The sequence below is a fragment of the Dermochelys coriacea genome, chromosome 9 (assembly GCF_009764565.3).
Source record: "Dermochelys coriacea isolate rDerCor1 chromosome 9, rDerCor1.pri.v4, whole genome shotgun sequence".
Lineage (NCBI taxonomy): Eukaryota > Metazoa > Chordata > Testudines > Dermochelyidae > Dermochelys > Dermochelys coriacea.
In genome coordinates, this window is record NC_050076.1 from 18,134,606 (window position 1) to 18,160,150 (window position 25,545).

Here is a 25,545-nt window from a genome sequence, read left to right on the forward strand (position 1 = left end):
ATGTTATAATTCTTGACGTCTGATTTATGTCCATTCATTCTTTTACGTAGAGACTGTCCAGTTTGGCCAATGTACATGGCAGAGGGGCATTGCTGGCACATGATGGCATATATCACATTGGTAGATGCGCAGGTGAACGAGCCTCTGATAGTGTGGCTGATGTGATTAGGCCCTATGATGGTATCCCCTGAATAGATATGTGGACAGAGTTGGCAACGGGCTTTGTTGCAAGGATAGGTTCCTGGGTTAGTGGTTCTGTTGTGTGGTGTGTGGTTGCTGGTGAGTATTTGCTTCAGATTGGGGGGCTGTCTGTAAGCAAGGACTGGTCTGTCTCCCAAGATCTGTGAGAGTGATGGCTCGTCCTTCAGGATAGGTTGTAGATCCTTGATGATGCGTTGGAGAGGTTTTAGTTGGGGGCTGAAGGTGATGGCTAGTGGCGTTCTGTTGTTTTCTTTGTTGGGCCTGTCCTGTAGTAGGTGACTTCTGGGTACTCTTCTGGCTCTGTCAATCTGTTTCTTCACTTCAGCAGGTGGGTATTGTAGTTGTAGGAATGCATGATAGAGATCTTGTAGGTGTTTGTCTCTGTCTGAGGGGTTGGAGCAAATGCGGTTATATCGTAGCGCTTGGCTGTAGACAATGGATCGAGTGGTATGATCTGGATGAAAACTAGAGGCATGTAGGTAGGAATAGCAGTCAGTAGGTTTCCGATATAGGGTGGTGGTTATGTGACCATCGCTTATTAGCACCGTAGTGTCCAGGAAGTGGATCTCTTGTGTGGACTGGTCCAGGCTGAGGTTGATGGTGGGATGGAAATTGTTGAAATCATGGTGGAATTCCTCAAGAGCTTCTTTTCCATGGGTCCAGATGATGAAGATGTCATCAATGTAGCGCAAGTAGAGTAGGGGCATTAGGGGACGAGAGCTGAGGAAGCGTTGTTCTAAGTCAGCCATAAAAATGTTGGCATACTGTGGGGGGGGGAAAGGTTTTCCTCCTTTCCCCCCCCTGCTGCTGGTGATGGCTTATCTTAAGTGATCACTCTCCTTACAGTGTGTATGATAAACCCATTGTTTCATGTTCTCTGTGTGTGTGTATATAAATCTCTCCTCTGTTTTTTCCACCAAATGCATCCGATGAAGTGAGCTGTAGCTCACGAAAGCTTATGCTCTAATAAATTTGTTAGTCTCTAAGGTGCCACCGGTACTCCTTTTCCTTTCTTCTTGTCTGTCATCCAATATACAGGTAACTTAGAATGGGGTTGTTGCATGTAGGGGAAAAAGTTCAGTTAGTCAAATATAGGACCAAATTCCTACCCACAAATTCCTACCTACACAGAGCTCCTAATGGGGGGAAAAACTGATTACAAATTTGAGGTGTGTTTTAAATGGGAGTTCAAATATGCATCCATGGGTAGAATTTAGCTCCCATACATATGTGCTAAGCAGGGAGTTTGTAGGATTCCCATAAATTTGTCTCAATGTATCAAAATCTAAAAGTGATTCATTAAAGGACCGATCCTGGAAACCCTGATTGACACAAGTAGACCTTATTCAGTAACCCTGTGGGATTTAGAAAGTCTACTCATTTTAGTAAGCATTACTCACATGAGTAAATGTTTTCAATAATCTCTCTTGTCGGAGACAAAGGCTCAAAATGAGACACTGAAGAACACACATTATAGGAGACCATAATGCTGGGTTTGATTTCTTCTACATCAATGACATTTTCTACATCCACTGGTTCATGATTGTGCATTCCTGCTCTATATATTTGATAAACTGTAAAAGAGAGATCACACCCCATTTGTGTTGGCAATAGATAAATTTGTGCTCAAAATGAGAGATAGTTACCTAAATCTTCACTGAAACATGCTGATTATTTTTTTCATAAGTTGGACCCTTAGTTGGATATTAATAGTCATTCCAAAATTCATGTGTAAAGGATGCAAAACAAATATCTACAATCTCACTGATGAGTACTGTCTCCTCTAACTCTGTCTGCTTTTCTGAGCTCTGATACAGTACTAGATTGCTGTGAAAGAACACAAATTCAAGTCAGCAACCCTGAAAATAAGAACCATACTCACAATATTGGTAATAGCGAGAAAAGCAACTGTGAATTATTGTTGAAGCAAAAGCAATCAGATTTACAAAAAAGGAAGCTGACAGAATTAACTTCTCTATAAAAAGGGTAGCAGATGCATTCCAATTACTTCAGTACCTCAAAGCTGATAAACACTATCAGAATATTTCAAACTTCTTAAAAAGCAAAATGAGTCACTTTTATTCAAGGTACCCAAGAAATAAAGCTGGTATTTTCAACTTTGGCTGTAGCTAGGCAAGGTTATTGCAATATTTTCAGAGAAGCCTAAAACAATGTTGACATCATGGGATCAGAAGTTCTGGTCACATGGAGCGCCAGAGACTTGCTGTGTAGTCTTGAGCAAGTTACTTATCCCTTATCCTTTCCCTCTCTCCCTCATCTGTCAAACAGGGATAATTTATTTATTGGACTAACTTAAATATTATAACCTCACCAATCTTCTGCCTCTCTCTAATATCCTGGAACTGACACAGCTACAACTACACTGCATAAAACAGGGATAATAAAACTTACCTCACAGGATTGTCATGAGGAGTTGGCAATGTTTGTAAAGTGCAACGTAATGGGTATTATTTCCTAGCTTATCCATTTGCCTGCATGCTCACTACACAGCCACTATTTAGCTGAGAGTGCTCAGAGCAGTGTTAAAGTCATTCATATATTCGCATACACACTACACTTTAATTTTCATAAATTAGCTGCTTTCAGGTTTGTTTTTTAAATTGACACTTTAAAAAAAAAAACGCTCACTAAAATCTTGTCCTGTTGGAAAAACAATGTCATACTGTACATCCGACATATCTTGAATGAGAGCCAAATAGGGAAGAAAAAAACAAAACAAAAAATCTTTATCCTGCAGCATCCCTTGGGAAATCTTTGTTCTTTTTAATACTTGTTCAGTAGGCTCTCTCAGTGAATGACAAGGTTTTTAATCTCTAATGCGAGTGGCTTCGAAGGCTACTTGCATTATCTATTTTTCACCAGCTGCTGCTGAAACCACAGGGTTGCAAAGTTATAATTAAGTCCAGCTGCCACTATTGTGAGTTCTGAAGTGAGTAGTAATGTCTAGTGGTTGTTAGTGAGTCTCTCTCCATTTCTAGACAAAGTAATTAACTTCTTTGCCCCTCTTAGATGAAATAAACATCAGAACTGAAGAATGCTGTTAAATGACTGTAAAGTACTATTTATGCAAAGGAATTCTGAGACACATTAACGCTTAGGAAACTAATTTTTAGGAAGAAGACATCTAGGTACTGGGGTGGCTACTGGGGCATAGGACAAAGGCTGAAAGGAATTTCCATCAGCAAGAGGCAGGACATGTCATGCTCATACTACTGCCACATTGTTTATGACAGACTGGACTTCTACATAGAGTGCTTCCGCAGATGTGCACAGGCTGAAATTGTGAACAAACAGCATCACTTGCCCCGTAACCTCAGCTGTACAGAACACAATGCCATCCACAGCCTCAGAAACAACTCTGACATTACGTCAGCCCCTTTGATTAAAGGAGGTGCTGTAGTCATAATGAACAGTTCAGATTATGCAAAAAGAAAAGGAGTACTTGTGGCACCTTAGAGACTAACAAATTTATTTGAGCATAAGCTTTCGTGAGCTACAGCTCACTTCATCGGAGCTCATGAAAGCTTATGCTCAAATAAATTTGTTAGTCTCTAAGATGCCACAAGTACTCCTTTTCTTTTTGCGAATACAAACTATCACGGCTGCTGCTCTGAAAAAAGTTTGGATTATGAACAGGAGGCTGCCAGGCAACTCTCCAACACCATATTCTACAGGCCACTATCCTCTAATCCCATTGAGGAGTACCAAAAGAAACTACACCATCTGCTCAAGAAACTCCCTGCTACAGCACAGGAACAAATCTACATGGACACACCCCCACAGCCCCGACCAGGGGTATTCTATCTGCTACCCAAGATCCATAAACCTGGAAACCCTGGACGCCCCATCATCTCAGGCATCGGCACTCTTACAGCAGGATTATCTGGCTATTTGGACTCTCTCCTCAGACCCTATGCTACCAGCACTCTTCGAGACACCACTAACTTTCTGAGGAAACTACAATGCATTGGTGATCTTCCTGAAAACACCATCCTGGCCACTATGGATGTAGAAGCTCTTTATACCAATATTCCACATGAGGACAGACTAAAAGCTGTCAAGAACACTATCCCTCATGAGGTCACGGCACACCTGGTGGCTGGGCTTTGTGACTTTGTCCTCACCTACAACTATTACACATTTGGGGACAATTTATACCTTCAAGTCAGTGGCACTGCTATGGGTACCCGCATGGCCCCACAGTATGCCAACATTTTTATGGCTGACTTAGAACAACGCTTCCTCAGCTCTCGTCCCTAGTGCCCCTCCTCTATTTGCACTACATTGATGACATCTTCATCATCTGGACCCACGGGAAGGAAGCCCTTGAAGAATTCCACCTGGATTTCAACAATTTCCACCCCACCATCAACCTCAGCCTGGACTAGTCCACACAAGAGATCCACTTCCTGGACACTACGGTGCTAATAAGTGATGATCACATAAACTCCACCCTATACCAGAAACCTACTGACAGCTACACTTACCTACATGCCTCCAGCTTCCATCCAGGACACATCACACAATCCATTGTCTACAGCCAACCCTAAGATACAACCAAATTTGCTCCAATCCCTCAGACAGAGACAAACAAACACCTACAAGATCTTTATCAAGTATTCTTAAAACTACAATACCCACTTGGGGAAGTGAGAAAACAGATTGACAGAGCGAGACGGGTACCCAGAAATAACCTACTACAGGACAAGCCCAACAAGGAAAACAACAGAACACCATTGCCCATCACATGCAGCCCCCAGCTAAAACCTCTCCAGCACATTATCAATGATCTACAACTTACCTTGGAACACGATTCCTCACTCTCCCAGACCTTGGGAGGTAGGCCAGTCCTCGCTTACAGACAGCCCCCAAACCTGAAGCAAATGCTCACCAGCAACTACACACCACACCACAGAAACATTAACCCAGGAACCAATCCCTGTAGCAAACCTCTTTCTCTACTCTGTCCCCATATCTACTCTAGTGACACCATCAGAGGACCCAATCACATCAGACACACCATCAGAGTCCATTCACCTGCACGTCTAATGTTATATATGCCATCTTGTGCCAGCAATGTCCCTCTGCCATGTACATTGGCCAAACCAGACAGTCCCTATGTAAAAGAATAAATGGACACAAATTGGATATCAGGAATGGTAACATACAAAAGCCAATAGGAGAGAGAACACTTCAATCTTCCTGGACATTCTATAACAGATTTGAAAGTAGCTATACTTGAACAAAAAAAAAAAAAACTTCAGGAACAGACTTCAAAGAGAAACAGCAGAACTAAAATTCATTTGCAAATTTAACACCATTAATTTGGGCTTGAATAGGGACTGGGCTCATTACAAGAGCAGCTTTGTCTCTCCTGGAATTGACACCTCCTCATCTATTATTGGGAGTGGACTACTGATCGAATTGGCCCTGTCAACACTGGTTCTCCACTTGTGAGGTAACTCCCTTCTCTTCATGTGTCAGTATATTTATGCCTGAATCTGTAATTTTCACTCCATGCATCTGAATAAGTGGAGTTTTTACCCACAAAAGCTTATGCTCAGATAAATCTGTTAGTCTTTAAGGTGCCACCGGACTCCTTGTTATCCTTTATCCAGAGACCTGCTTTCCCAAACTTCCAAATAGAAAAACCAGAATGTGGTTACAACAAGATCTCAGCCCCACATCAAGGAAGTCAGCAAGAAGAGGTATGTACTGGGGGGATACGGTCACAAGGATGATTATGAGTGACCTGAAGATCATACCTGTGAGACCCACTGCCCAAGTGCTCCAATCAGACTTACAAATCTCATTTTAATCACTAGCTGCTTCCAGTGAAATAGCTCCGTTCTTTCTGTCCAAGACTGTTCTATATCTACATTACAGAAACTAAAATTAAGTCCAAGTTTAAATCAGCATCATGAGAAATGAAAATTTGCCAAGCTCAATCACCACCACTTCTGCTAGGGACTCACCTATTGCTTTGAGGTCCGTCATTAGGGCTCATTTGTGAAACCAATAAACAATATCATGGGTTAAGAGTTCTCGTTTCAAAAGGAACACGGACGTGCAAATGAACAGTGGAGTTCGCATCCCCACAAACTTTCCCTGGCAGAAGTAGCGTAGAAGATTAGGATTTGGGTTTTGTAAAGCATTGTCTTTTTATCTACATGTAGTCTTGTGTCATTTATTTTATTAATTCAAGGCATTTATGAAATATGGTGGTGTGGTATAAAAATTTAATTAGCACTCATTTGCAATGACCTTCATAACTCACTTTTGACTCAACCACTCATTAATAATGAGACCATATCAAAGACATGCTGATAAAACAGAGGACATCATCATCATCATCATGTATTCTCTCTCATGTTTATTTTATTTTTAAAAAGAGCTAGGCTATTAAAATACATTGACAAGCTGGGTCACTTCATAAAATGCTAAAAATGTGAACTAAAAACAAGACATTAATTGTACAAAAAACTACATACATTAGTCCCTCCTCTAGATTTCTCAGTATACCCGGTTTACACAAGCTGGCAACTGACAAGAATGACCCGCATTTGTGTGACTTCTTTTGGATCATGATTGCTTTGGAGCATGGACTGTCTCAGTGCTTTTATAGTGACAAGCACATTATGGTACTAAATGCATTTTTATAAAGTAAAAAACACATATGGGTAAGCCAAGGAAGAGAAATTAAGTGCCCTGTTCAAGGTCAGACACCAAGGTCATGGAATAGACACCAAGACTATCCAGCTCTGTTCACTTGCTCTACTTTTGCTAAGAGGGAAAATAAATGCCAGCATCTCTACTCAGCCTTCATCTTTTGCATGGTTTGCTACCACATTTTCTTAACCAGCAACAAATGAATGCTAGAAGTTAGAAAGTAAGCTTATGTCTGTTACACCCTTACTTTCGTTTTTCACAGTCAGTACAACGTAAATAGCCTTTTGTATCGAAGACAATAAGGGAGAATTTGTTCTCAAGTGGTTATTCTTGCGTTCATTTACTTTTGACACGTTGGTTTGCCATTTCACTATTCCCCTCTTTGTCACTCTGTACCACCTAGATCCCGGGTTCTCAACCTGTTTACCATTGTAGGTTGCATATGCGCTCTCTGTATTATGTGGGCTGCATCCATACAATATATATACACACTACATATATATGGACTGGTTATATCCTGTCATATCTAGGTGGGAGTTAGCCCACAATTTTTCCATCAGTGTTTTATGATTTCCATTTTAAATGGAATAAGCTTTTACTCCTCCTGGATTTTTAGTGGATACTATAAAGTATTTTTATTTGCGAAGGGTGCACATTTTATTAGCAGTGAAAGTGTTTCCGACAAAACACAATGGTAAAATGCTTTAAGTGGGATGGATGCAATATACTTGCAAAAAAGAAAAGAAAAGGAGTACTTGTGACACCTTAGAGACTAACAAATTTATTTGAGCATAAGCTTTCATGAGCTACAGCTCACTTGATGAAGTGAGCTGTAGCTCACGAAAGCTTATGCTCAAATAAATTTGTTAGTCTCTAAGGTGCCACAAGTACTCCTTTTCTTTTCTTTTTTGCGAATACAGACTAACATGGCTGCTACTCTGAAACCTGCAATATACTTGGAAATTTTTGTAGGATCTTCTTTGCAGCTGGAGTTTGTTTCTGAATCTATTGTTATCCACCAATAAAACAGTTTTGTTTTTTATTTTGTGCACCACTTTCTCTGTGCACTACTTTCTCTGTTAACACAAAAGATATGTTCGGGGGATACCAGTATGATGATTCTCAGGTCACCCAGGACAGCAAGTCAGTCTGTTACCTCCTTGTGTCAAAAGAGACAGACAGACCGACAGACTTACTCGTGCTTGATTGGGTGTCAGCTCACTGACACCACTAGTCATTAGCCACTGAAACATTCTCCTGAGAGCTCTGCCAGCCCTTACTTTGCTTTGCAGACAAACAGTAGGTAAAGCACAGTTCCTGCGACCTTCTGAAAGCATCCCCCTGTAACCAGACACTCCGGAATTACCAGGTAAGCGGTACACACAGCTTGACTATGTAGGATCAGGTCCTTTATAACAGTCGCACCAATGAAATATATTTCTAGTGAAACAACCATGAGTTTATCAAAGGTTTTGAGAGAGAGCGACTAAGGATAATAAGTGGAAACAGAAATGTTTATACATATAAAAGAAAACAAAATGCAAACCTAGGTCTGCACTTGTCAATAGTTACCTTTCCTATTTAAGAAGGTCGATTTTCTTTCAAGGATTCAGTTTTTGTTAGAGCTGCTGTTTTCCAGTGAAAACTAGGATCTAAGCATTTCATGAATACACCCTTCAAGGGAATGGGTGACAAAATTCTGTCTTGCCCCCAGTCCTTGTCCAATAAACCCTCTTAAGTGCATCTCTAGACAGAGCACTTTTTCTCCATTGTTTGTTTTCCCTGTTGACTTCACATGACTCTGTCCTTTCTTACAGAGACAAGGTGGGTGAGGTAATCTCTTACTGGACCAATCTTTGTTGGTGAGAGAGACAAGCTTTCAGGCTACAGAGTTCTTCCCTGAGGTACATGTGGTATACCTCATCCAGTGCACTAAATGCCCCAACAACAAATATGTGGGTGAAACCAGACAGACAATCACAACATTCTTACATGAATTCACACAGGAAAAAGATAAAAGACAAAAAACACCCTATCACCCGTGGGTGAACATTTTTCATAAAAGCAATCACTCTGTAGCTGATCTATCAGTCCTCAACCTCAAAGGAAATCTGCACAACACTTTCAAAAGACAAGCCTGGGAGCTTAAATTAATTACCCTGCTAAACACTACAAATCCAGAAACACTGAATTTATGGCATATTACAACAATCTGTAACCCACTAACCCCCTCTTTAATAGGCTACTCCACCTTGAATGGTCCCTTGCAATATGTGCTTATTTATGCTAAACAATCTGTTCCACCTTGCACCTTTCCCAGACCTGAAGAAGAGTTTGTGTGGCTTGAAAACTTGTCTCCTTCTCACCAACAGAAGTTGGTCCAATAAAAGACATTACCTCACCCACCTTGTTTCTTTAATATCCTGGGACCCACACAGCTACAACTACACTGTTCTCTATTCATATTCAGTTCAAACCAGTGATGGGAAGCCCACTGTGAAACACTACAATGCTTAATCTACATGTCAGTTAGCTAGATGGACAAACACTCCAGGTCTGATGGAAAACCCGGTGACAGACTCACAGTACATGCAGGGAACTCCTCTCACACCATCTGTACATATATCTCACAATGCTTATAATGACTAGTGTGCCTACAGCTTTGATTTGATACTGTATGGCACACTATTTATGGATAAGTATCATGAAAACACTGTGTTAGTTGTAGTTAGTTTGTCAGGCCTGTTAGAAGTTATGAGTCAGATATGAGTAAGATATGAGTCAGCAGTGTGCCCTTGTTGCCAAGAAGGCCAATGGCATTTTGGGATGTATAAGTAGGGGCATAGCGAGCAGATCGAGGGACGTGATCGTTCCCCTCTATTCGACACTGGTGAGGCCTCATCTGGAGTACTGTGTCCAGTTTTGGGCCCCACACTACAAGAAGGATGTGGATAAATTGGAAAGAGTACAGCGAAGGGCAACAAAAATGATTAGGGGTCTAGAGCACATGACTTATGAGGAGAGGCTGAGGGAGCTGGGATTGTTTAGTCTGCAGAAGAGAAGAATGAGGGGGGATTTGATAGCTGCTTTCAACTACCTGAAAGGGGGTTTCAAAGAGGATGGCTCTAGACTGTTCTCAATGGTAGCAGATGACAGAACGAGGAGTAATGGTCTCAAGTTGCAATGGGGGAGGTTTAGATTGGATATTAGGAAAAACTTTTTCACTAAGAGGGTGGTGAAACACTGGAATGCGTTACCTAGGGAGGTGGTAGAATCTCCTTCCTTAGAGGTTTTTAAGGTCAGGCTTGACAAAGCCCTGGCTAGGATGATTTAACTGGGACTTGGTCCTGCTTTGAGCAGGGGGTTGGACTAGATGACCTTCTGGGGTCCCTTCCAACCCTGATATTCTATGATTCTATGATTCTATGAAGTTGCTGGCAGTAGTGAACCCTTACCCAGTTGGCACCAATGGACCTCTGGATCACAAGAGGCAGCTCAGACCTCCTGTCATGCTTTGCTCTTTGGCACCTATTGTACATTAGTCTCCTGCATTACTTTTCAGACCCATGAAATTTTTTTTTTTAAAAAGTCAGAAAATTTCCACCAAATGATACACTGATGAATAGAAAAAAGTCTTTTTCCCCATTTTCCAGCCAGCCTTGTCACCTTTTATAACTCTATAGTTAGAGTTATAGTCAAGTCCAACTTTTTCTTTTAGATATAGAAAGAGTTAATAGTTTACAGTAATCTCTAGTACTGGAGTATCAAAGCACTTATGTCACCAGAGGCTTGCACAGGTCTTTAGAGAAAGATGATTTGGACAGGGGCTTGCCTAAGGAGATTACTACCTAGATTGGATGAATACAATAAAAACAACAGAAAGAATCAGCAGGCAAATGGGAGCAGAAAGACAACCATTCAGTGTTGGAAGTGGGATGGGTAAGGAGACACAAACAAGGGATTGAAAGGCACCCTGAGCAATTTTTTCACAGGAATGGATGATCTTCAACAGTTTCTTCAGTGAAATGGGAACAGAGCTGTTTTCCTCCAAAATCTGTCATTCATATTTTCTTCCTCTGTTTTCCCCTCCGGACAAACACAATATTTGCTGCCTTTCCACTTTAGTAAGTCCAAGGTGTTGCTCAAATATAGGACCATGTTCCACAATCTTGTCTTAAATAAAGAGCAATACAATTCCTTTTCTAGGGGGCTTCCACACCACAGAGCTACTTTTAGGGTTTCCTAGCCTTCCAAACCAGTAACTGAATTCCTGGGGGACCACTGATTGGTTTTCTTGGTATTGTGATGCTCCATAACATACCCCAGAGACAACTGTCCACTCTGGAGTAGACAGTTGTAGGAGGCTAAGAATGAGCAGACTTGTAACAGCAAGTTTCCACCTTGGCCATGACAACTGCAAGCTGACAGAGGCTGTTAATACACTGAGGATTACACTCTGAAGCATAAAGCCTGCATTCAGTCAAAGCTCACTGAAATACCAATGTACCATCAAGGAAAGTATACTAAGTGTTCTTTGTGGAAATAAGAAAGATAGACTGAGATGACTAACATGGCATTAGTAGCAGTAGTAAGATGTTTTTAAGCAAATAAGAAAGGAAGCTTATATTAAGTTGTTTAGCTCTCTAATGACGTGCTTTTTTTTTTAATTCCATTGTGCAATTAGACTACATAACTTAGTTGGGTATAATAAAACTAGTATATATCCAACTTTTGTTAGATGCAGTATGGCCTAGTGCAGTGGCTCCCCAACTTGTTCCGCCGCTTGTGCAGGGAAAGCCCCTGGCGGGCCAGGCCGGTTTGTTTACCAGTCGTGTCTGCAGGTTCGGCCGTTCGTGGCTCCCAGTGGCCATGGTTTGCTGGGAGTCGCAATCAGCCAATCCTGTGAACACGGCAGGTAAACAAACAGGCCCGGTCCACCAGGGGCTTTCCCTGCACAAGCAGTGGAACAAGTTTGGGAACCACTGGCCTAGTGGATTGAAACTGGACTAGAAGCCATCAACTCCCAAATTAGAATTCCAACTCTGCCTTTGACTCTGTGCAAATCAGAGGTTGGGATTTTAAGAAATGCCTATGGGAGTTGAGTGCCTAGCTTTCATTGAACTCCATGGGAACTGAGCACCTCAAAGTCTTTTAAAAATTCCAGCCTTAGCTTGTATGTAGATTCTTATCTGGGTCCTATCATAATAGGACCTCAATCTCTCTGCCTCAGGTTCTCCAACTGTAACAAGGAGAGGAATAAATGTTATTTACTTGATGCAGGATTTCTGAGGATGTTTGTGAAGCATTTTATAGGTGCAAAGTGTGTAATTTCACTTGATAATGTCTAGAAGCTAAAATTCACCCACTGCCATGTGACAGCAGAATGTATAGGTCAGTTCAGCACCAATAAAGTACCTTCACTTCCCCATGTCCTTGATCCAATCAGTCCCCTTATACAAGTTGAACTGCTGTCAATAGGAGTTTGATCTGCATAAGGAATATGGGATGGGGACTTTTGTCATCAGTGTATAGTACTTTCAGTGTAAGTAGCAGATCAGTACTACTCTTTCCAAGATTGTAAATGTGACTGGCTATGGGGGGAGGAGAAAGAATGCAGAAATTTTTTATTCCCTTCTATCAAGTCTCAGACAAGCTTCAAAAAATACCCAAACACGTCATGCACAGTTTGCACAGCAACCTCAATTTCATCCCACAGATGCAGAACTCCCTATCAAGTATTCTTAGCATGCTTCACACTCCCTGGACAGCAATAATTTACATTCTTGCCCAATTCACAGTTTCACTTTGACCCTTCTAGAAGGTCATACATAACACAGGCATCTCAATACTGCCAGCTCACAGCAATTGCAGTTCAAACAGGAAATTATTTCTGATAAATGAAAGTTAAGCTAAGGTCACCAGGAGATGATAGAACAAAATGTATCATCTCTTCTATCAAAATAACCAGAATTTACTTGAGTAACATAAAGGTACTTAAAGTGGCTAGAGAAAGTTCAGAACTGTCTTCAAAATGGTAAGAAAGCCATTGTAAACCCTTCAAAAGTTGAAACAATTCTAGACAAGAAATATTTAGGGAATTCTTAAATCTCTCCATCTCTGGGTCTCAATTAAGAGCCAGTAATTGTCACAATTGACATGTGTAATGATCAATCTAATTTCATAAACAAGCTTTTTAAAACTGTTGACTAATATACACTAGCTAACATATATATCTCATGCTGATAAATGCTAGGAATATATATTGCAGATAGTATTAAGTATACATATTAAGCATTACAATAGCAGTTATATAGTCCAGATTGGCCTGTACCTTTGTTATAATCCTATACACCTATACTAAGTACCCATAATACCATGCACTAATTGAAGAAAGCCTTGGTGTGAGTAGATAGGAAAATCATATGTCCTGATGCTGACAATTATTTTCTCATGGCAACAAGTAAGGAGTTACCCACACAAACCTAGGAGGTGTCTTCATGCCCCTTAGTACCTGAAATACATGGGTTCAGAACAAGAGACAAAGGGGTACACCATAGTACCAAAAACAAACAAGGTAAAAAGCTGATTGATTAAAGCCAGTGCCAAGGAATGTATACATTACCTTGTAGAGGTTAAAAATGGGGTATAAAAAGATGGCTTTGGGGATATAACTTCAGAAGCACACCTGCATAAGGTGAATGTAAAATAGCAGTCTCTGAAGAGCAGTCCCATGCAGCTATCAGATAGAATCCTTTTCCTGTACCATATTTAAAAACCTTTGACATTGGTTATTTGGTCTCAAGTATATTTCATAATGAACCAAAGTGTGATCAACCAATTGGCTATACAATTTAATCAACAAAATTCAGACTTACAGAAACAACTTGGTTTCTATGAAATCAGAAGCTAAGATATTGTTAGAAATTGGGTCTCTAGTTACTGTTAATGACTGATAGCACTGGGCATTAAAGATCCATGTACAAAATGAGTACTGCACAAGCAGTGGCAGAGCAAACTGCCTTATACATCCCCACCAATGTGGTTTGTGACATTAGACATCAGAGCAATCTCTAGGTTTCATCCTTCATCTCTGATGAAAGTGAACATGCCAGCCATGTCAGTGGTGATTGTGTGGTTTAAATGTTTATCATTCTAATTTTAAGAGGCAGCTAATTTCCACTAACCAGAAGGGAATTTGGATTCTCCACTATAACAGTGTTATTATTACAACAGCAATTCTGATAAGGTGCTCATCATCACAGTATCTTGGCATATTATCTGTATTAGATCAAGAGGGAACAGAAGCCCTGCCTTTTTACGCACAGTAGTCAATGCTAAAGATGGGCTAAACCCCTTGATCCAGACTTTGGAGAAATTGAGATTTGGATATGCACTTTATAGGTGAGGCTCATTTCTAATTCCTAACATAGCAGTGACTCTGTACATAGAAAAAATTGTCTCTTTAGAGCAAGCTCTTTTCATGGTCACTGTTGTTCTAGAATCTGTTTTGTGTTGTGCTATTTATTGCCTGCACAGCAGGTTTCTTGGTGGAAAAATAATCTAAAGTCCTGAGCATTTTACGGTTCTGACAAGACACATTTACATGGGAAATTAGGGCATTTTTTTCCTCGTAAAATAATTAAAGTTTGAGATGAGAGCTTGAATACCAAGAGCCTTCCAGACATACTAATTTGAACATCGTTATTGTGATGTTACTGTAATGAGCATTCTGGCTCATTACTGAGTTCCCTCTGCTTCCATGTGAGGGTGTCCTTGAAGGAAAGGATTACGCCACACATCATTCTATTAGAGGGCAGGGACCCAGGTTACCACTTTGCTAACAGTGGCACTGTGTAGTAAACAGTGACCAGGTGGTATGGACAGCCTCAAGCTACAGAGAATCCAGGCAGGAGAAGCTGAAGAAGATGCCCAATGATTGTAATGAGAGAAGCCTCGGACAGGAGCAGTCCTCGAGACTCCATAAGAGCTTTAAAGAAGTGGAAGCTGGGAAAGTATGACCAGCCCTTGAGTGCAGCTGGTTTAAGGAGTACATTAGTTGGTGGAACAGGTCCCTCTGCCCACAATGAGGAGGGAAGTAGAGATTAACCCAGCAAGAGGCACAGGAAATAAGGTTATGGGAGAAGCAACCAGGGAATACCCGATAGGTTAATTAGGGAGTCTTGTCACCCACAAGAGTGGAAGTCATAGAGAAGAATATAGGCCACCCTCACAGCTAGGGAAGAAGGGAGATAATGCTGGGCCTTGTACATACCCTTAGATGATCACTGGATAATGCTTAGTAACTTGGAGATGGAAACCACCCAGCGCCAGAAAGGAGGAGTGGACATTCTTGACAGGACAGTGCATGTACTAGGCCAGAGGAGCTCTGAACAAGTAGGATAGCCTTGAATCCTGTTATAGTTCCACACCCTACGGGCTAAATTAGGAATTCCTGTGCATTTTCTAGCAATACATACTCTGAAGTTTCAGCCACAGCTGAAGTTGTGTGGAACTTGGGATCCCAAATCTGCAAAGGGAACGCAAAGAACCCTGGCGGTGATTAGAACCTTCTCATATATCTACGCGGAGGCTTTTCCCCATTTTTAAAGATAAAGTGCTCCCACAAACAAGTATATGAGCATTACTTCATTCTACAACTGGCAGTAGACCCAGGAAATCCACTACTACAATTTCTGAAGATGGCCCTATCTGTAGTGCAGCGTAGGCACTTCAGGCATGACATTTTCCATTTTAAAAAGGAACTCACAAGTGGTGCAAATTTGCACCACCATTTTATATACAAACTCTTACTACACTAGAACGTTCTTTAGTACTGAATAACAAAATTGCCTGTTCTCTCTGAGACAGGCATGAATGACACGAACTGTATCAAATAACTCTTTGTAGAAAGAAAGATTTACTAAAAAAACAAAAAAGAAGAAGAAGAAAAATATTTTGCTGCAAGCTTCCTGGAGAGAGAGATTATTTAGGGTTGTAGGAAAATTGACCAGATTTCATACCCTTACAATCAAATGTTTTAAACTAAACCTTAATTTAAGCAGATTTACTGTGTGAACTCTGCCTTCCACCCCCAATCAACTAGACTAGAAAGTACTAACCCATTTTCATTTGCTGTAGGATCTCTAGATAAATTGGATGAGAGCATTCTGCTATATATTTGATTTCTTAACAATATGTGACCAGTGTTATGAGACATGCAGGAACTATTCACCTAACTAATGGTTGCTCTACCTCAGAAGCATTCAGTTTAGCCACACATAACAATGGAAATAGATAAAAAGCTTTACTTTGCCCTTGTGTCCACATCCCAGTTCTATTACCCTCTTCAGTAACAATACTTAGCTCTATATAGCATAGATCTCAAAGCACTTTAAAAAGCAAGATTCATTATCCCTATTTTACAGATGGGGAAACAGACACAGAGAAGTGAAATGACTTGCTCAAGGTGATCTATCAGGCCAGTGACAGGGCCAAGAATATAACCCAGGTATCCTGACTAAAGTCCTCGAGAAACAGGTCACAGTGTCTCCGAAGTTTAAGGAATATTTCTCATTACTGGAAATCTTCTATACCAGTAAACAGACAGTGTACAATTTGTTAGATTACACCAACTAGGGTGTATTAATACAGACATCACATCTGTCTTTTTAAGGGTTCTTAATCGGTGGGTGGATCAAGCTACAATACAGAGCTCCCTTCCCTGAAAATCCACCACAGTCAATCCCTGCCCCCTTTGGCAAGACTTCTTCAGAAGTCTACCTTTTCAGAGAAGCTCAGTTTTCACAGCCCATCCCTATTTAGGGTCCCCTTGGCAATGTTGCCATTTTGTATCATTATAATATGCAATGGCTTTTAAATAACGTTTACTGTATTTTAAACAGTGTGCAAAGGCAGGCAGGGAAAGATTCTTTACAGAATCATTGACTATGACTTATGGTGCAGTGATGGAACCCTTAAGAGACTCTCAGAACATAGCTACCCATCATTTTTGCATATTAGTTATACAAGTAAATGAAATCACCTCACTTTGCAGAATTTAGAGTGTTTTCAGTAGCTTCATTTCCTATTGCATAGTCTCAGTACAGAATTAAACAAGCTGAATGAAAAGAATTTACATAGTTGTCCACTTCAGATGACTAACAGACCTTATGCAAGATTACCAGTAACAATTAGTGAATGACAATAAAACTTGCAGTGCAGAAGATTGCATTCATAGCAGAGTGCTCTCATCATTTCTCTTTGTATGATAAGAAATGTCTCATCTCCTGCCCCCATTACACTTTGGAAAAAAGGGACTTCAGCTTTCACACAACATAAAAAAAAAATGCAGTTTGCAAGTTTTCATTGTAATAATAGACTTACATAAATTACAAGATAAATGGCAAGTGACAGTGAGAGAGACAGCTCAATCTGTTACTGAATCCTTGGAATGGTTATATGAAGAGCCTAGGCATTTCAGGCATAAATCTTTTTTTTTCCTTTTGTTTTTACTGCTGCTAGTGTTGGTAAATTAGCAAAACTATCTAGTGAAACATACAATGTGCAGTTAACGTATTTCTACTGACAATTCCACAAGCTTCTTATGTGAATCATAACCATATAGCCTTAGCATAGAAATGGCCTCATGTTGTAGGCTGACAAAACAGTTTAACATCTCTAAAAGAGTCGTTAGACTTTATCATGCCAATTGCAAAGGGTGATCTCCATGTTATAGATTGTTATGATACCCAGGGCTATCATAAGTCAACTCATTGACCTGTTACAAACCTTCTGTGGAACAGATTGATGCAGCACATGTATAATAGCTTGATTTTCAAAGAGGCTGAGTGTCTCTAGTTCCCAATGAACTTAATGGAATTTGTGGATGCTCAGCAACTCTTGGGGCAAGGAGAACAAACAGGCAAGATGGCCAGGCGTAGAGTAAAAAGTTTGGACAATGTATATTGCAAATTCATTCTACAGAGGAACCAAACTGAAGCCATCTCCCCGTTCTGTGATATTTCTTCCCTCTATGGATCACTGTCCCAGCTGGGGGCACTAGCAGCTATACTTAGATGGATGCTTGGACACACCTGCTACTATTCAATGCTAGGAGCCTAAAGCAGACTGGCAAGAAGATGAGAAGAGCAAGAGATGAACAAAGCTAATTAAATGTATGCTTTAAATTTCAGAAAAAAAGAACAGGAGTACTTGTGGCACCTTAGAGGCTAACAAATTTGTTAGAGCATAAGCTTTTGTGGGCTACAGCCCACTCCATCGGATGCATAGAATGGAACATATAGTACAAAGATTATATATATATATATATATATATATATATATATATATATATATATATACACACACACACACACAGCAGTTTCTCGTTGGAGTTTCTCTTTTGCATAGAGACTGTCCGGTTTGGCTAATGTATACGGCAGAGGAGCATTGCTGGCACATTATGGCCTACGCAAAAGAATAAATGGACACAAATCTGACATCAGGAATCATAACATTCAAAAACCGGTAGGAGAACACTTCAACCTCTCTGGCCACTCAGTAAAAGACTTAAGGGTGGCAATTCTGCAACAGAAAAGCTACAAAAACAGACTCCAATGATAAACCTGCTGAGCTTGAATTAATATGCAAACTAGATACCATTAACTTGGGTTTGAATAGAGACTGGGAGTGGCTGGGTCATGACACACGTTAAATCTATTTCCCCATGTTAAGTATCCTCACACCTTCTTGTCAACTGTCTAAATAGGCCATCTTGATTATCACTACAAAAGTTTTTTTCTCCTGCTGATAATAGCTCATCTTAATTAATTAGCCTCTTACCATTTGTATGGCAACTTCCACCTTCTCTGTATATATGTGTGCATGTGTGTGTGTGTGTATGTGTATCTATATCTATATCTATCTTCTTACCACAAAAGCTTATGCTCTAATAAATTTTTTAGTCACTAAGGTGCCACAAGTACTCCTTTTTGCAGATACAGACTAATGCCACAGCTGCTACTCTGAAACCTTAAATTTCAAAGTAGATTACCCCAATTTCTGCAGGAAGCTGGCTTGAATTGAAGAGTGACAGTGGTGACTGACATCGGATGGAAAAATAGAAGCCAAAGGTTGTTAATGTTGCAATATATCTAACTTCATTTTGCCTGTAAATATGGTACAAATCTGACAAGCACACTGACTGGGAACCCCTGCAGTGTTTAAGCAGGACTTGCACTGTAAATTACCTTGTTTCGATTGGTCAGATGAATTGACCTTAGAGTTCTTTTTGAATGGAGGTTTTCCCTCTCGTATTAATTTATAAATCTACTCCTGCCAGATTGCAGATAGCAGCTACTGTATAACACTTGAAATGACTACCAAAATTCCACTCAAACTCTCACAAATCAGTAGAAAGTAAACCACCAATATAAAGCTCCACCTAACCATGAAGAGTTGAAAATGCAGGATAACTTGCACTGTTTTTACAATGTCTCCAGTCATCACTCCGGTCCGCTCCCTGTGAACTAATGAATGCACAATCTCATTTTAGTCCCAGGATCTGTCCTCCTCTCTCTCCACACATTGTACGTATCAGTGCTCCACTGGTATCATTGTGCTATTGCTTCAGATTTACACCAGTGTCATTTAGGCCATGTCTACATTAAGGAAATTTGCACCAGTGTAGCTACATCAACATAATTCAAAAGCCACAGTGAGCATAAGTTCTGCTTTGAGTCAGTGCAGCACATACTTATTTGTGATTTCCACAAGTGTAAATACATAAATCACAGAAACACCCATACAAACATCCTTAATGTAGACTGGGCCTGAGATCACAGTTTGGCCCACAATAATTCTGAAGCTTTGCTACCAGCTGAAGTTCCATTCGTTTTATTTATTGAAGTGCTCCATTAAAAATGTCATCTGTGACCAGATTCAGTAACAGGTTCAGTGATACCATAGTCACAAAAGGTACTCTGAAATTATTTTGATATCTGCAGTTCAGTATTAAAGATACACAGAACACTAAGAAGTGTTCTGCAGCATATTTTGTAAAGCCAGACTTCCTAATGTGAGACATATAACTACAGCAGCCCATCACTAAATATCTGTGGCCCAGAACCTACATTCCTTGCATTCATCAAACTCCTGTCGACTCACTTTAGAGTTTTGGGTGCCCACTATTTGCAAGGGTAAGGCCATAGCTGAAAGATGGAGTGAGAATGCCAGGCCGCTTCTGAAAATGATCCCATTTAGCAAGTGAGCAGTAGACAGAGGTTCTACCATATTCTTAGCACTGAAGTTTTCACTAGTATTAAATTGTGCAGAATCACAGCCTCACTACAAATTGGGCCAGTTGTGGTGTTTTGTTTGTTTGTTTATTTTATTAAATAAACTTAACAAAAAGGAAGCAAGTGCTGAGAATAGGTGGAGCCGCTGCATAGCCATTTAAAAAGCAGCAGAAATAACCTCAAGTTAGAGTTCATGTCAACAAAATATTAGTTGAGCTCGTTTTATCTGAATGCATCCTCAAAACAATATAGACTATTATAGATACACTGCAAGCAATTTAAGCTTGACTCACCATACTGGCATCGTGGACCCTGAAATCCTGCTGGACACTGGCACATGAGGGATCCTCCTTCAGAGCATTTCCCTCCATTGAAGCAAGTGCCTACAGAGCACAACACTAGTAAAAACAACAAACAAAGAAGAAACTTCACTGTACAACTCTTCAGAAAGAACGAATACCTCAGTGTGTCATATTCTGGTTGTAATAGAAGCCTCCCAAACTGATGTGAATCAGCAGTTTGGTATTCATTGAACAAGTTAAATTAGGGGAATAGGCAAAAAGAATCTTCCTTCCAATTATCATACAGATATGATGTCCCAGTCCAGGATAATAAAATATAATATAATGTAAAGTAATAATGGCCTTGGGATAGTTTAATGGGAATGGTGTGGTTTGACTTTAAGATGTTTAAAGGGTGAAAAGCACAGTCTGGCAAGATTGAGAATGCTACCAGATTCCCTGGGGAGAATGATGGAAGGGTGGATGAATTGCTGTGGTGTAATGCGGAGATGATTGAAACATGCATCTCAATAGATTATGTAACAGCTATGGTGAGGCAATTTCCTCCTCCTGTCCCCCAAATGCACAATACAGAACAAGCTGAATCCTTATGCTTGAATGTATTGAATAAAAAGGTTAGTTCAGCTCCTCAGGTGCCTTAAAGAATTCACCAAGAGTCTGCATTATTTTTCCAAGAAAAGGATTTTACAATTCCATAGAAGTTCAATTTGATAAATTCCTTTTATGCTTCAAATTTGGTTACAGATTTTAAATGCATCTTTGACAGCATTTACAGAGAAGCAAACAAAATAGTCAATAGTCGGAAGCAGAAAGGGGCAAACCCTCAAGAAAAATGACTCTGCATAAACTCTAAAACATTTTATTTTGTTTAGTCTCTCTCATATAAAACATAGGCCAAATTGCTGTACAGGGGAAAAATAGCCAAAGTAGAGAAGTTCAGAGGTACAGTAAATAAAATGGAGAATCTAAGGTAAAGAGATACAGGAAACCTGTAGATGGTAAGAGCTGTAGTAGAGAAGTTTCTAGACCCAACAATGGCCATACCCATTGTGGACGAACAAAGTGATACCAGTGCTACATGAGTGCAAGGTGCAGAGCAAGAGAGACAGGGCCAAATTTAGTGTTGGTTTAAGCAGCCACAACTCTATTATTTCAAAGAATCTACATTTGCTTATATCAGCACTAAACTGGACATCAAGTCTATGGAAGGCCAGCAGAGAGCACAGACTATAAACTATGAATGTCGAGCTTCTAATGATAGCCCTTGCAAAGTATTTCTCAGCCATCTTAAAGATACCTGGTGCTACTATGCACATTTTTTTAAAAGTCTATAATAAGAGATCATTCACCTTTGTGGGAATCCTAAATGTAGCTAAAAAGCAAGAGAGAGAGGCCATCTTTTCACAACACACAGTCAATAAGTAAAGAAGGCCAGATGGAGAAATGTATTCTATCTTTGCCTCACAAAATTGGATGGATCCTGTCACAACTTACAGTACAAGCAGCCAGGTTCGTCATCTTGTTGGGTCCATCCTGGACAACATTTATAGACAGTTCGATGCTCTATGATGTACACTTGTTTGTAGACTGTGTAATAACCCGTCCTATAAAGTAAGAGTCAATGGAAGAGAATTATCCCAACTTCCTTCTGTGCAGCTTATTCAAACCAAAGCAGTAATGTACACAGGACTTAATACATCACACACATTATATCTGTAACATACACTCATTTCAGACATTATCAATGGTTCTTGTACCTGAGAAAGTAAAGTGAAACATGCCCCACTGTCAAAAACTGGTTTAGCACTTAAACAAATTCTGGTTCTAGGTGCTTAGCCAGTGACTTCAACCGGTTCAGTGGTTTGACTCTTTAAAACTTGGTAGTAAATGTGTAAATTTTTTTTTGTATTTTAAATTAAATGGCTTAACAGATTATAATGTTTAGGCCTTAATATAAACCTATTCAAATAAAAAGCCCTTTTAAAAATAATTTTTACCCACCACAATAAATGCTAATGTGCAGAAACACATGCTTCTGATTGATAGAAACACAAATTGACTGCAAAATCCCAACAGCACATACTGATAGATCCATAGCAACTTTTATGTGGGGAGGGCTAAAGGTACTACAATACATTTCTCAGTACATACTTCTTGGGCAAAGTATGAAGCATTCCTATCAATTGCCTTACCAGAAAACAGGTAATAAAATAACTTAGTTAGCAATCATGCATTACCTTCTCTCATAGCCCATACACCACCTATGTCCTGTGCAGCCTTGTTTCCACATCTTGACAACCTGGGCAAAAGCCTGAACACACGGCTGTCGCTGACCCACTATTGCCAGCTCTTGTTCCAGACATACATTTGGCCTTTGGGGGAAAGGAGGAATAGAGAAAAGGAATATAAATATAATAATCTGTATAATACACTAGGAAAGTCATGTCAAGAGAACTACATAAAATGGATGATTTATCCTCTCTACACTGCCCCATTTCTGATGCTAATGTGTTATTCAAAATTATTTGAGCGATATTGGGAAGGGCTGCTGGGACCAGGAGCCAGTACTCCCAGGTCTCCTTCAGCCCACCAGGCTTGAAGGGCTGTGAAGGTGAGCAAGCAGGGTCCTGTCAGAGCCTTGCCTGTGTTCTGTTGGACATATTTAAAATAAAGGTCATTTAAAAATAAAAATACTTCCATTGACTCAGTGAAACTTTCTGAATTCAATGAATCTGCATTTTCTGACCAAAAAAGTTTCTAAAGAATTTCTGACCAGTTTTAGCTAGAACAGACATACACTATGTGGATCGAGCAAGAGGGAGAGACATAACACACACTGACCAGTAGATTATACACATTGTGAGACAAGCCCTGCACCAAAGAATTTACCATCAGAGCATACGGTGTGAAATCCTGGCCCCAGAGAAGTCAATGGGGTTTTGTCATTGACAAAAAAGAGGGCAAAATTTCACCCATGGTGTCAAACTGTTGATGTCTTTTACACTCAGTAGTGCTGCAAATTAAGGCCCTGATCCTATAAAGGTTTATGCACATGCTTAACTTAAATACTTTGATTTCAATGACACAAGTACTGTGAGTAAATTTAAAGCTATGGTTAATTCTTTACAGGGCCCAAAAGCTTAATCCTGCTTTCACTAAAATCAATGGCTAAATTCCCACTGATTTAAGTAGGAGAACATCACCTTACAGGCAAAATGAGAAATGCAAAATTTCCAAAAGTTACTATAAACATGAAAATCATTTTCACATAACTACTAATCTCAGGTTTCTTGATGTCACTTCTGTATGAAATGACAAGGACGTTCTGCTAAATATTGCAAATTTATGGCCAAAGCAATCACTGATTATTTTACTGTAGATATTTTATCACGGGAAGCAATCTAAACAATAATCTCCATTAGATATATGTCACAATTAGTAATTATTTCTCCTAGGACTAGATAATTCTTCTATTTCAGGACATTCACTAATGTCTCATAGTAGGCAAGAAAGATTTGCACTATGATTTCTCCCTCTGCTTAGTAGATTTAAAATGTACATATAAAATTCATTAGCACTTATAATTTATAGCTTGGGACTTCAAAAATGTTTCATTCAGTTTATGAATTAAATGTTTCATTGCAATTATAGTCAGAGTATAAGGATCAGATGATACAATGGGTTAGGTCTCTCGTATTTCCCTCTTCTAGGGTCCAGAGTATAGATTTTGACTCACAGCAAGATTAAATATGAAGGTACAGGGGCAGTTCCTCCACTGTTGTAAACTGTCACAGCTCCATTGAAGATCTGCCCTGTATTTGCCATCTTACCCTAGCCCCCATCTATGAGGGGGGAAAACACACACCATGCAATTTGGTATGACTAATAACTGTTACTTAAGAGAGATAGAGGACTGAAGATGTGCAAGTTCTACAGCTCAACAGCAATTGCCTGCCTCATTTTCTTGTCAGTATTTCTTCTTAAGGGACCTTCCCAATGCCACACAGCAATTCAGTGGCAAAGTCAGGAGCAGAACCCAGGTGTACTAATCCCCATTACTCTAATCTAACCATTAGCCAGTGCCGCCTTTGCTTATTTTCTCTGTGTTCGAAGAAGCACACATTTTAGCTCCATTCTCCCATTGCTGAAGTTTAAAATTTCCATGAATATCTCCCTTTATCGGTTGCTTAAAGCTTTCCAGATGCAGGTACATTGCATTCCTAGCGATAAAGGAAGGAAGCCAAAAAATTTTATAATTAGTTATGGACCCTATTTTGCCAATCCTTCTATCTTTTTGTCCTCCATGTTCCCATGACTAATCCCATTGATTTCAAGAGTACTACTAATATGAATAAATATTACTCACATGGAGAAAAGCAATGCAGGATCAGGTCATATGTTTATTAAGACTTTTGCAGAGGAAGAACAAAAATCCACACCATCTACTTGCTCTATGTGCCCTGAACACCATTTAAAATGCAAACATTGACTCTCCCCTTCCCATCCCACCCCCCCCCACACATACAGAAACAAACCGCAGCAATTCCATCCCACATAATCCTCAACAAGCAAGACAAGCAAATGAACACTCCCTCTCCAACAATTAACCACATTCACATTCTTCCCCTTATTCCTCCACCTCTTCAAATGATGGGGAAAGCCAGGCATAGCATTCTGATTAATTTATCCTTGCTACATTACATACAAACCTAGAGAAGTTCCACTACCTGGGATACAATTATTTTAAATATACTATTATGATGGTTCTCCATTGAGTAAAGGCCAGCTCACCTCTCAGTGTGACTAAATCTTCTATCAAAGCAACAAGTGGGTTCAAGGGCATGTTCACAAAAGGAGAACTCTATATGCTTTTTATTCTCTTATTCCACACACAATCAGATGCTATTTGTTAATGGGCTTTTAAATGTTAAACAAGCAAACAGTATAAAGTTTATATTATGCTTTACGATTTTATAGATACAGCAATCCTCAAAAGCTTTTTTTCTCTTAATATGCTTTTCATTGTCCACCAAAACCAACACAAGGTTCTTAGCCTG

At 39.8% G+C, this 25,545-nt stretch overlaps 1 protein-coding gene across 1 annotated transcript in view; it reads right to left on the bottom strand.

Annotated features, from left to right (window-relative positions):
* LOC119861396 (multiple epidermal growth factor-like domains protein 6) overlaps window positions 1-25,545 on the bottom strand; it is a 309,492-nt gene that overhangs the window by 265,515 nt on the left and 18,432 nt on the right. Inside the window, exons 2-4 of the mRNA XM_043492338.1 lie at window positions 22,726-22,860; window positions 21,983-22,092; window positions 20,480-20,584 (exon numbers count right to left, since the gene is read on the bottom strand). Coding sequence (XP_043348273.1) covers window positions 20,480-20,584; window positions 21,983-22,092; window positions 22,726-22,860 — 350 coding nt within the window. The remainder of the gene's footprint in view (window positions 1-20,479; window positions 20,585-21,982; window positions 22,093-22,725; window positions 22,861-25,545) is intronic.